Here is a 14,006-nt window from a genome sequence, read left to right as displayed (position 1 = left end):
CGAATAGATCCGGGCCCGGAAAAAATCGATTTATACCTGACTTAAAAAACATGTATATTCAAAGTAAACTATGATTTTTCGTGTTATGTTTTATTAATTATTTTTATTTTAGTTGAATGAATATCTTTTATTAACAATATTTATTATATTTTGTAACATTTTTAAATAATATGAAGCTTTAAAAATAATTTTAGAGTTTAAAATATTTATGTTATTTAATATTTATTTTTAATTTAAGTTATTTTGTGAATATTAGATATAAATGACAAATATAAATTAAATTTGAGTGAGTTTGAGTATGTCATGTATTTTTCAGATTCTAAATATCTGAACCCGATCTACTTCCAAAAAATTACGGGTATTTTACAGGTATCGGAATTATGGACCCGAACTGATCCGGACCCGAGAAGACCCGATCCGAAACCGACCAAAAAAATTACAGGTACCTAGATGGATCTAAATTTTCAGGATCCGAAAGATCCGAACTCTATAAGATCCGACCCGAACCCGATCCAGAGACCCGGATGCCCACGCCTACTCTCCGTACACAACCTTCATAGTTCACCTTTGATTTCAATAAACACAACAACTTAACCCCACGCCTATAATATCTAAATTTTTGGTTTTTCATTTGAAAATTTATTAAATGGCTCATGGGAAAGTATGATAAGCCTAAAACTAGAAATGGTTCAAATAAATTTTGTAGTAAGGTCTTATTTTGTGTATACTAACTGAATCAAATGAATCAGATTTTTTATGGATCTAGGAATTGCACGAGGAGCTTGCAACTACTAAAATATATTTTTTAACCAAAAAAGAACTACTAGAATATATTTTTTTAGTCAAATTTTGTTTCTGTCTTATATTTTATTTACAGTTTGAGTTTAGTTTGTTGAGAAAATATTAAACTAAAAAGATAAGTATATATCGAGAATCGAGATAGTTAAGATTTTATTGTTTCATTATATATATACAGCTTATATGGTGCTTCAACAATTTATTGACTTCTGCACGTAGTTTCTTTGACGGGAACTTTAAAAACAACTCATCTTCAGTAATTTTTTTTTATGTCCTTTATTTATTCTTTGTTAATTTTCTTTTAAGTGTTATTTTGATCTTGTAGTTTTTCCAGATGAATCACATGACAAATGAGGACCATCAGCAAGTAGCAGCCCAAGCAATGATTGTCTTAGATGTTTTCAATCCTTCAGAAATGAATGGATCATTGTGGTAAAAAGAAGAATATATATTATAAATATGAACGGCATGTTATACTTTTATTTTTGTTTATAGGTTTAAGCGTGTAGCTGATCATATGCTTGAAGATGAAAGGACAATGCTAATTACTGAAAGATTTGGAAAAATTGTAGCTGATGATATGCTTGAAGATGATATCCTAACAGAAGAGCTAACTTCTAATAATGCATCGTTTTAAATTTTTAATATTTTAGTTTATTTAATAAAGTTGGTCATTTGTTTTTTTTGTTATTGTAAACTATATTCACTGTAAAAAATAATAATACATCTAATATTATGGTAACAAAATACTACAATAATCAGTTATGCAACCCAGTTGATAATATACTAATATTATTTGTTAACCACAAAAAAAAAACTATCGACAAAATATATTTGCCCCAGATATATTATTTAAAAATAATTATAGAAAAATTTGCCACAACACTCGTTGTTGACTTTATTGAGCAAATTTTATAACAATTTTAAGTTGCATCCATACGTTATAATTATACCAAAAAAATTATATACATTTTCTTGCATTAAAAACTATTAAATTGCAAGAAAAATAATTGCAACTTTGCAATATTATTTGCTATTATTTTACGTAGCAATGGCTTGCCACTAATTATGTTGCAAAAGTATGTTGTAAATATACAACAAAGTTGCTATAAAAAAATTGTTGCAAAATTATGACAGATTTAGCAACAACTCAATTTGTTGCTAATTTTGCAACTTATATGCGAACAAACATGAATTTGCAACGTACAAACAGCAAGAAGTTAAAATTTGTCACATTTTTGTTGCAGTTATATATTTGCAACAATATATTACCATATTGCAATAATATATCACTATTGCAATATGACTATATTTCTTGTAGTGAATGTACCATATACTATTTCAAATTTAACTTTTCATCAAGATGGTTAAATAATTATAGTCCTCTCATGTATTTAATTATAAAAGTGTGAGAATCTTGTCACATCACCGGAATTATAACGTAATATTTCTCATGGAGTGAACAATTCTTTCTGCAAAAAGTACTAGTTGTGTCACATCGTCAGAGAGCTTGAAACCTTTAACTATTGTGTGCTCCAAGTTTTTTCCTTTGATAAAAAACAAAACGAAACGCGAATAGCGCAGATTGCAAACACGTAATTATGTAATAATTTCTGAATGATCTTTTAAGTTTATATATGTTTGACAGTTTCATTATATTTTCTGTGTATCTTTTGCGACAATAAAGTTCTTCGGTTTCACTTGAAAAAGCATGTCCAATATATTTTCTTTAATTTGTTTGTTCGCATGACACAATAAATGTAGCCGGATGCAGTACATGTACCACATGAGACCATGATATAGTTCTACCTATATCGTGGTATGAAACAAAGTTACTTACAAGATTATGGCAAACCACTTTATATGCAGAGCAGACAGAAACTTTTGATTATATTCATATTCTGTAAGAAATAAATATCAGGGAATAAACAGATATTGTTTCTGATACTAAACAATGTCAAAATTTAATTAAAAAACTGTAAACAACTATTTCGAAATAAGAGATATACAAGGCTAACTAATTTGAACAAAACAAAATTTGGGAAAAGTTTTTCTTGTAGAAAGAATCAAGACCCTTAAAATACTGTAAGCTTCTTAAGGACACTGTACACTTTTCAAAGCTAGACTACTCTACGAATCTAGCTACGATATGATTGATCCTAGACCCCTTGATTAGTTATCATCAAACTGAGTGAATGCAAAGCTATATTGAAACGTTGCTATTTGAAAGTTTCCCTCACAAAAGAAAAAAATTAAATAGGCAACAACATAAAAACAAAAAATATTCAAAACTCGTGAATTATACTATTCATCAGTCTACCATAGCATATGCAAACCCCATGGGATGTTGGAATACACGGGGGACATAAACATCTGACAGATCTATCCAACAAAGGACCATACCACTTCACATTTGAAAAAACATTATTTTATATTCTATTCTATAACGGCTACAAAAAAACTTTAACATAAATAATAAAAATAAAAGTGGGTCTATACAAAGAAAAGCCAATGACTGGCAGCCATGTGGAACACTTTTCTATCCACGTTGAAGCCTCAACCACGAGTCGTGGTGGGACCCAGCGTTCGAAGGGCATCTCGTCACGTGAACTCCCCACGTGCCACTGACATCATCGTTCCTCTTAAGCGGCGCCGTTTTGACCCACGTGTCGTAACAGTCCGTCGTCGTTTCGATCACGAGCGCTTCGAGGATCCCTCTCTCGATCTCCGCGACGATCCCTTCGCCTTCCTCCTCGAACGCCAACCCCGACTGAGCCGCCGACGTCTCCGGGAAATCTCCGGCGACGAGAGAATCGATATCCTCGAGGACCAAACACTCGGCCAACGGAAACTTCTCGATTCTCCGACTCAACTCGTCGATCAGCTCCGATCCTCTGAGACTCCTCCGCGATCGGATCGGGTAACGGCAAACCCACGGTTTCGGATTGATCTGCGGCTTCAAGATATCGGCGAGGATCTCGTCGACTAGATGGAACAGTAGCTTCCGATTGGATCGGAGAGATAGCGAGTTTCTAGGTCTAGTGGAGGTGACGGCGAAATGCTCGAGGAAGTAGAAGATTGATGGATCGAGTGGGTGCGAAGGAGAGAACCATTTGGCGTATGAGATTGGTGTGTCTCTGTCGATTCCGGTTCGTCTTAGGGTTCTTGTGATGTACTCTAATGATGATGATGATTGGCTCTGGAAACGAGGAGGTTCTGTTGATGCTCTGTTTCTCGATGATGACGCTTCCACTTGTAACTTTGACTGCAAATAAATATTTTTAAAAAAAAATTAAATTAAATTGAAATTTTGGAAAACAGTAAATGTGTGGAAAGGATGTATTGATTACCGATTTGTGAGGTGATGAATCTTTCTTCTTGATGATGGTGTGAAGAGAGGGAACACTTTTGAAGCTGGCGATATCATTGATTGAGAGAGAAGACTTGTCTCCTTGAGTAAGAAGAAGATTATTGCTTTTGTTGTGGTTGTTGTTGTTACTTGTTGCTGGTGATCTAACAAACGGCTCCTCCTGCATTGTTTTCACTAGTCTTGACTTGAAGTTCTCTGGTTTCTTGCTTTTATTTACAGACTTTCTCTGTTTTTTGTATCCCTGTGGCTCCTCTTCTTGCACTGTTGGTAGCCTGGTCTTGTCTTGAACCTCCAGAGTCTTGGGAGGAACGTTATTTGTCTGAAGTGGTGATGCTGGTTTGGTTTTGGGGACTTCTGTTAGTGCCATTCTCGGGGATGATGTATCGTGTTGTGTGGTGATTGTGATCTTAGAAGCTTTCTTGGGTTCATGGCTCTCTCTTGGTTGTTGCTCTTTGTTGGTGATATCAGTTCCCATTCTTCTTCTCCTGCTGACGTTCTCCTTCAACTGCATCACTATCTGCCTTGCGTAATCACGTGGGCTCCGGTTCTCTTTATCTTCGTGTATCTTCATCTCTTTGACCCTCGTGCACCTGACATTGTTAACACCAATCTCTCTTTCAGACGACACGTTGTTGTTGTTGTCTCGTAGATGAAGTGAAGAACGTTGGTGTTCGTAACAGTCGACTGATCTCCTTCCTAGTGAAATCCTCGGTGTCTCGGGAAGAGATCGTGTTCCTCCGTCGACAGAGTTTCTTTGGAGAGAGTAATGTCTATGTCTGTTGGTGTGTGAAGATCTTGCTGCTGTCTTGAGATCATTTAAGGAAGAAGAAGACGGAGTAGGAGATGATCTGTAATTTTCTGGAACAAGATCAAGACCCATGAGTCTGGCGACCAAAGTTGGTGTCTTTACACTCGGAGAGTAAGATTCAGTCGCTGCAAGTGACGATGTTGATGATCTTGCTTGTGGTTTGGTCTTGATTTTAATACCCATCTGCTAGTTATGATTAGGGTAATGAGTATTAGAAATAAAGGTAGAGACTTTTGAGGAACCCAAGAAGATAACAAAAACAGAGTAATATTTTAGTTTTAGTCACTTACAGAGATATTTAAATTTCCATCTTTTCTGGTCGGTGAAAATGGAGTTTCCTCCTCCTCCGTTGATTCCAGGCTGTTTCTCGGCGCATCAACGCCTGAAGTTGATTTTTTTAAACAGAAAATTAAGTAATGTATGGAGACACTGAGAAGTGAAGAGTGATAAAAAAATGGTACCTTTGGGAAGATGAAGATGGTGGTGGTTAATGGGAAACTGTAAATGCTGTAAGTCGAATATGTTAAACACAGCACTCATGCATCCGGCCGCCGTTGCAGTATTGCCGGCTGGAGATGAAGAGGGAGGCGCGGCTGGAGATGAAGAGGGAGGCGGGGGCGGCGTGTTGATGTCTTTCTTTGACTTGCTTGAAGGTTTCTTCTTACCTCCTCCGCCGAGCCAAGACCAGTCTCTTCCCATTTTCTGTTTCTTTTCTGGTTTAAGGACTTGGCTCTGTTGGCTGTATATTGAATTATTTTGTGACTTGAGGAGGAAGGAGGAGGAGTGGGGGAAATGGTTTTTATATAAGCTTTATGTTAAAATAATAGTATATCACTGAGAGAGAAAAGTGGATCCACGAGACCGTATAAACAAATAATACTATCTCTGTTTGTATACATTTCGATAGGGTGGGTATCTCTCTCTTTCTCCAGCTATTTGTTTTTGGTTTCGTAGGCTTTTTGAACTTGGAACAAGTTTGTCAAATGAAAAATCAATTAATATTTTGAAAATCAAAATGATGAACAAATGGCTCTATGTGATCACAATAAGAATAATGGTTTTGGTTAGAAAAGGGCAAAATAGTGAGGGCCCTGCTGGCTTTGGCTCTAGCTCTGGCTTCTATGAAATATTTACGCTTGGTATTCTGTCGATATCACACAATGTAACATACTCTGTGTATTTGTTTATACTTTTTCAGTTTGATAGAGATTCTAAGATTTTAGTGTCTATGTATATCTGTTCGAAAAAGACATGTCAAGCTATTTTCTTGAGGAAGAAGAAGCTTGTCCAATCGTATGTAGCATACACTTATTCTATTGTAAATCCAAGAAGAAATTATTGTTGTTTAGTTTTGGAGAGAGGGAGAAGCTTTCATGCATACTGTGTAGACTTCATAATTTGAAAGAGAAAGCCACATAACGTCACTATATACTACAAAGCATGTAAGAAGTTAGGTCGAATTGTTTTTTTTTAAAAATATATTATTATTCGATATTAATTCTAATACTTTATGATGTACAAAACATACTGAACTCATATCACAATGAACTGTATAATATGTGGAACTACCACAAAAAATTGAACCATTTTATTTATGGAAAACTAGAAACTTTCATGCGTCATGCACAAAAATAATAATTTAAATACAACATTTTTGTTTTTAAAACAAATTTTAGTTTATATATAAATATTATTATCTTTATATTTAACTTCATCAGTTTGAAAAAATAAATAATCATAAACGTATTTTTGTAGTCTTATTTTTTATTTGATTTAACTATTTTAGTTTGATTTTATCTAAATTCCAATAGAGTTAAAAGTAAATTTTATATAATTTTTTTTATTTATATAATATTGTATTTAGTGAATATTTATTTTAGATATATCTCTTATCACATATTTCTAATAGCCTATATTAAATATATAGATTCTAATAAATTTTGGATTTTTCATTTTATTTAAAATTAATATGTTAATTTAAAAAATAAGTTATTAATTAACTTAACGAACCGATAGATTTAAATAAAATTTTATTTATTTAACCATCAAACCAATTATTTGATTATTGCCACTTTTTCATAAACATAAACAAAATCTATAAAAAAAATTCTAACCAAACTAGGGACTTTATATGTATATCGACCAAAACAAGGTTATTGACTCTACACAAGTTGTGCAAGATTATTCACCTTTCTGTTTGAGTTCTAAGGACGCGTTTTATCTATAGAAATGCGAAGCTTTCTGATTGCCTTTTTATTTCTTCTAAATATGTTGCAAAAGCAGATTATTCTGTAGATTTCGAAACTATCTTTACCAATTGATAATAATTTGTTGTAACACTCAAAGAAAACTGCCTTAAAATTTTCATGTTTTTCTTCGTTTCAATTCCGTATATAAGGGTGATAAGCAGTCTCTTGTAGTTCTTACTTTAATTTTATATTTTTAACGTATGCTCACAATTAATTTTAATAATATGCATATTATTTATACCAAATATGATTTACAAGTTGATGTAAAAAATTATATTTGTAATTATACTTAGTTTATTTATATATATATATATATATATATATATATATATAATTTAGTGGTGATAAGTTATTAGTTATTAATATATCTCAATATTCTTGCCATATGTATATATATATATATATATATATATATGATTTAGATTAATTGTGATATATGAGTTAATAGTTATATTTTAAAAACTTTTTTAAAAATATAAATTTTGTTAGAAAAATTGTACATGTCACAGTTACATTGATGAAATGTTACATTTTTCATAAATTTTGTCATCTTTTTGTTGAGACCGAACATGATGATAATACATATTCAAATCACTTCACAAATAATATTTAGGCTATAGGAAATTTTTTAAAAATGTTCTTAATAATGATTAGAAGTTATGATCTATAAAAAAAGAAGTTATGATCTATATATACCTGCTAAAGGCCTAAAATTTTTGCCATAGTTACTGTTGACAAAAGATAGATTATATCTCTTTTATTTGTTAATCAAGAATATCGAAATCTTCTTTTGCTATTGAAGACGTTTATGGTGGCTGAAGCTTACTGAAATCACATAGAAAAGTTTGAAAACTTTGTCAATAAAAGACATTAGAGTTATCGTTTTTACAACTAGACAAATGGTGATGCTATATATATATATATGACTCATCATTATCACTTTCAATATACCACCTGTAAGTTGTAACAATCGTGATCAAACAAACAAGACCGTAATCTAAAAGACTTTCATATTCTGGAGCTTAATTCATATTTTCTAGTGTACCATTTATGAAAACTATTTGAAATCTCGTTTCACAATGTAGAGAATAAGACCTACATGGGAAGTATTCGAATAATAATAATATATTGTATATTTACAATCTGTGTAAGACACAACAATAACACTACTTGTATATAAAATTGTTCCTCAAAAACAAGTAATTTAAAAACTACTCAAAAGCTCAAACTACAATAAGATTCGTAAACAAACTCCATGGCGGTGTTACCGAACAATGAGGGGATCTTCAACCGTGACTCTCATGTTTCAACCATGACGTCTTTCTCAACCCTCCTTTCAAATTTTATCCTAACTTTCATTTGACTTCCTTTCTCCCACATTAATACCATCCACTTCCATTAAACAAGTACGACATGCTCTTTCCACCATTTACAAATCATTTACACAAAATTAGAAACAATTTGTAAAATGTGATCACTGTGGCTGTTGTACGTATGGTTATCATTCGTATGATTATGACTAATTAAATTAATAGTGTTAGTTAGTATGACGTATATAATTTGCGAATTTGTTGACAATATGATATTGGTTACACTTATACGGATACGTGTAATTATCCTTCCTTAGATTGTATATACATAAAAGTAAAAAAACTAAGCTAGCAGTGAAAGTTCAATAAAACTTAACCCATACATAGAGCACATGTCACATGTAATTAAAGTGATACGATTGTGTACTATGTAGATTCATAAATGTAAAGGAAGACTGGACCATAACATGATTATATTTAAGTGAATGTGGCCAATACAAATCACATGAAATGTTAGTGTCTAGTCATAGTACAATCCACATTAAAAGTGTCCTTATAATTTAAACAAAACTAAAAACAAAGAAGAGAAAGGACGCTTTTCTTTATAAGATGTGCTTAAAACAAACAAAACGGAGAAGAGAGAAAGGAGCCAATGCGGTGACATTGTTTCTCCAGTCTCATACTAATTAAGGAAGATCTAGTTTACATTTCTGGAGTTTTCTTCTGTAAACATCAATGCAACCTCCTTCAACTTTGCTATCACCTATAAGGGACCACACCTTCTAATATATATATAGATAGGGACCATTTTTAATATGTTTAGTTGTCAAGATTCTCAGTAGTAGTGATCACAATTCAAATTTGTTATTTATTTATCCCAATCCTAGATTTCTTAATAAAAATGATCATGTTAAGATCGATTGTTAACATGTAGAGAAGATTTGATTAACGTTTGATATTTCGTAATTTATTGGTTATCGCTAGATAGTCCAAAACATAAATCATCTTTTGTTGAATGTTTATCGCTGTATATTTATGGTGTTATTGTATTTTCAAATTAGAAGAGAATTTAAGTTGGGAAACTTTTATTTAGAAATACATGCAATGATTTGTTTGTGAAACCGGATTTGTAGCTAAGTGGCGAGTGAGCGAGACAAAATCTTGACAAGATTGAAAACAGAATAATTCTAAATGTACATATAAATGACCTTTATCTTATGGATTCGAGAGGGACATTCGAGAGTCCAATGGAATAGTACTAAAATATGTCATAGTGAAAAGAAAAGTTAGTAGAGTCAAGTCAATTAATGTTGTTGTATCATTTCTTCCGTATGGCAGAGTAGCAACATTAATGTGCTAAATTAACCAGTGGTTGCTATAAGAGAATAGCTAGGTCCATATTCTAATCAATAATGAAACATAAATCTTGGCAAATTAAATAATTTTCATGTAATTGTGCACTGTGCACCTGTGAGTGAGCCATTGTGCCCACAAGTTGATTCTTCCAAATCAGTACATAATTTAATATGAAGACATAGTTAAGTCGACATGGTATCATTAAAAAAATATTCTTTAAGAAAAGGTAAAACAACAGAAATAATTTGTAATATTTTCGCCTAAAAAATATGACGAGTTTTTTTTCTATCACTTTATAACAGTGTAGATAAATGGAAATTAAATGATAATCGTGTAACTAGGACTATGTTTTTGCATGTTAGAGCAAACATGCTCGGAGGATGAGTAATCAACACCTTTTTAACTTTTTAATGAATAATCAACAACAAATAGCATTAGCATTGTTCAAGAACTTTTTTGAAGATCGTATTCTTGACAATTAATGAGATGCACATACAAATCTAGGGAAGCTGCAGTACCTAGACGATATATCATCGTCTTTCTTGGATACATTCGTTTTGAAAGTTTTTCAAATTCATATTAGTTGAAACACTGCAAATTCAGCAAAAAAAATGGTTGAGAGGATGTACGTAGAAGAAGATAGAGGACAATGTCAAATGCGGTTATATTTTTTTTTGAAATTTAATTATTATATTTTTTGAATAAAAAGCTAAAATTTAGTTTATCTAAGTATATAAATATATATGTTTTTGTTTTCTGTTTGCATTATTTAAAACATCAATGCGACTTAATACAACTCAAAACCCTACCAATTGGAGTAAGTATTAGCTCTTTGAAAGATACATAACTTACTTTCTGTCCTGGAGACATGGATGAGAATACAAACAAAAACTTAATTGCCGGGTCGTTCGTAGCCAAGTGGTTACTGAGCTCTGCCTTCGGGCCCTGGCGTGAGGGGTTCGACCCCTCCCTACCTCAGTTTGAGGATTAAAGGTCCAAAGTGACCAAAGTTGACAAAAAAAAAACAAAAAACTTAATTAGGTTTTTAAAGATAGCACGACTATCATGTGTAGTATTACCGTATTAGGCCCGGCTTTTCCAAAACTCCGGTTTTATAATCTCGGCTATTCTGGACCCAAAAACTAAGTCGGCCAATTAGGTGTTTTCAAAGGCCCAAGTCGATGATATATGTTAATGCAATAATGCAGGTCCAAACTTGGTCCGAGTGGGAGTTTTCAAAGGTAGATCCATGTAAACAGTATATCAGTTGCAATACAACAAGTATCAAACATGTAGTAACAATTATCACTGTCACTGCTTAAACCCTCTAATCCTATATATCTATGCGAAATAAAGCCGTAATCAATGTTATACTTTATCCGTTTATCAAAGAACGTCGTTTTAAGATTTTATTTGTGTTTCATAAAAAATGTTATTTTGTATTTCTAATACAAAATTTTAAATAAAAATCAAGTTTTATCCATATTATTTTAATGTATTATTTAGAAAGAAATATTTATTTAGTGTGTGAACAAAAGGTAAAATAAAGATTTTAGATAATTTTTTTAATATGTGTACAAAACTTACAAGTGACACTTACTATGAAACAGAAGCAATATCAAATAAAAATCACTTAATTTAAATTAAGTTATATATAATATATTGACATTTCCTTAGTTTATACTTCAGTACTTTAAAGAATAACTTGGGCTACACAAAATATATTAACTACACTGAATATACTAATTTGGGAAAAAGTATGTGTACTTAATTGAAGCAGATTCTGATTGATATATTATATTCTGACATTATCGTATCTTAAATCCAAAAGAGTTATGACCGGTTTCAAGAAGTTTTTGTCAAGTAATGAATGCGATATCTTCCCAATTTATATGTTTTGAGAACACCAGTAATATAGAAACCATTTAAACTAGACGATTTTATTCCAAATAATACATTGAAAGTTTTTTTTAACTTTATCGGCATAACTACTCTTATAAATATGCATGAGCTATCGTATTTATAGCTCACCAACCACTCTAAACAAAACAAATTTAGTTATTTAAGCAGATGAAGAAGCAGTATGCTGCAGAAGCTGTATGCTCTCACTAAATTTTTTAATAAAGTGATTGGTAGAGCAGTAGCATTATACAATTTTAAAATTATCATAAAAGTTAGTATATAATATATTTATTTTAAAATAATATATATTAAATTATAATATATATTAATAATATATTTGTTATTAAAAATAATGAATCTTATTTAATTTTATAAATTAAATTAATTTTAAATGTGAAATAGTATTATTTAAAAATTAAAAAAAAAACTATTTAAAAATAATATTTATTTTTGGAAAAAAATAATTTTGATAATATTAAATAAAATAAATAAATTTTTAAAAGTAATTTATATAAAAATTATCATTATTTATTTATTGGTTGAGAAATAAATGATCCATATATAATATTATCATAAAAATAATCTATGACATATAATTTATTTATTTATAAATAATATAAATGTGTTTATTTTAGAATATAAAATATATATTATTTTATGTATTTTATTAAAAATAATGAATGATATGTGTAATTATATAAATTTTATTGTATTTTAAATGTGAAATATTGCTATTTAAAAAAAATAAAATAATTAATCACAAATTTTAGTTTTTTAAATATAAATTTATTTTTGATTATAAACATATTTTTATATTATTAAACACACATAATTTAATTACATATAAAATATTTTTGAATATATATAAATTCAAAATGCAAATGCTCTTTCAAAAGCTTCATATGAGAGCATTGAGCAAAGAGCATTTGGAGAGCATTAACATCTTGTAAATGCTTTTCTAAATGCTTTTATGATCAATGTTAATTAGATAATAAGGAGCATAATGCTAATGCTAATGCTCTGCCAATCAACCCCCAGCAATCAGCTTCCAAAATAAAAGGAAGGAGCAGTGTCTCCGAACACGAGAGCTAAAACATATACAAGCTTCACGTTTATTAAGGAAAGAATTGTCTCTATTTTATAATCCCAAATATTTATCAATTTAATCATACAACTCTATGCAAAAGCAAGTTGTTCTTATTTAGGAAAAAGCATTTCATCTTAAGTTTGTTTTCTAATTATGATTCTTTAAAAAAAAAACCATTCATAGTGCTTGCTTAGCTATTTCAAATACTGATTTACAGAGGGAAAGAGAAAAAATATCAGATGTCGTCAAAGTGTGTGTTATGTTAGATGATTCATAAAAACAAATAATTATCGGTTTTGGCCAACTCCTAAGGGTAAATTGTTTCATTTTTTGTTGGATTTACTTGCTCTTCTGGTTCATACAATATATCTGAAACATAAACAAATATTATCAATACTTTGGATTGTACAAACATGAATAGAAAAGAGAACAAAGGATTTTTAAATAGAGAGAGTTATCTGTTCAGAAAGCAAATATTATGAATTGCCCCATTTGTCATCTTCTCATAATGCAATGTATTGTCCTGTTGTTTTGACATTTAATTACTGTTTTAACATTTATTAAAACTTATACAAGTTTCACGTTTATATAAGAAAATATTGGGTGTGATTGGTTGGATTGTAACTAATGATTTAGCTTTAATTTCTATCTACAATCACTTAAGTTACGATCATGTTTTAAATAATTTTTAAACTAAAGTCAATCAAATAAAAGAATGGTTGTAGAAACCTTATTTTTCTAAAGTAAAAAAAAAAATTGGCTGTAGGAATTTTTTTATTTTAAATATTGTTGTAAAAATATATTTCTTTTATCATTTCTCTTATTTAATTTCTACAGCTATATTAGATACAACTACATCAAAAAATTCTACAGTCTAAATTTTACGTTAATTTTTTTACAAGCTACAATCCAACTAATCAGCCCCATGTCTCTTTTAAATCCCACACATTTATCAATGTAATCATACAACTCTATACAAAAGTAAGTTGTTCTTGAAAGTCATTTCATCTTAAGTTTGTTTCTAATTCTGATTCTTAAGCAAAAAAATAACCACTCATAATTCTTACTTAGCTATTTCAAATACTGATTTGCAGAGGGAAAAAGGAAAAAAAAATACCAGATGTGC

The 14,006-nt window shown here is 30.5% G+C and overlaps 1 protein-coding gene across 2 annotated transcripts; it reads right to left on the bottom strand.

The window, feature by feature from the left end:
* Positions 1-3,078: 3,078 nt before the first annotated feature.
* LOC108857510 (uncharacterized) lies at positions 3,079-5,911 on the bottom strand. 2 transcript variants are annotated; one of them, XM_018631502.2, is made up of 4 exons: positions 5,438-5,911; positions 5,267-5,358; positions 4,149-5,162; positions 3,079-4,063 (listed from the first exon to the last, which is right to left on the bottom strand). In XM_018631502.2, exons 1-4 carry the CDS (start codon positions 5,673-5,675, stop codon positions 3,338-3,340), a joined length of 2,070 nt encoding a protein of 689 aa, XP_018487004.1. In that variant the 5' UTR covers positions 5,676-5,911; the 3' UTR covers positions 3,079-3,337. The 2 variants fall into 2 exon arrangements, with proteins under 2 accessions (XP_018487004.1, XP_018487005.1); XM_018631503.2 differs by having other exon boundaries at positions 3,080-4,063; positions 4,149-5,159; positions 5,438-5,909.
* Positions 5,912-14,006: the final 8,095 nt, after the last annotated feature.

The sequence above is a fragment of the Raphanus sativus genome, chromosome 5 (assembly GCF_000801105.2).
Source record: "Raphanus sativus cultivar WK10039 chromosome 5, ASM80110v3, whole genome shotgun sequence".
Taxonomy (NCBI): domain Eukaryota; kingdom Viridiplantae; phylum Streptophyta; class Magnoliopsida; order Brassicales; family Brassicaceae; genus Raphanus; species Raphanus sativus.
Note: the sequence above shows the minus strand (reverse complement) of the source record. Positions and strands in the feature narration are given on the sequence as shown.

Bases quoted from the DNA above. Each gene is read 5' to 3' on its own strand.
- LOC108857510 (XM_018631502.2), bottom strand. From the start codon at position 5,675: ATGGGAAGAGACTGGTCTTGGCTCGGCGGAGGAGGTAAGAAGAAACCT. The intron at 5,359-5,437 runs GTACCATTTTTT...AATCAACTTCAG, and splicing joins CCATCTTCATCTTCCCAAAG to GCGTTGATGCGCCGAGAAAC. The intron at 4,064-4,148 runs GTAATCAATACA...ATTTATTTGCAG, and splicing joins ATTCATCACCTCACAAATCG to TCAAAGTTACAAGTGGAAGC.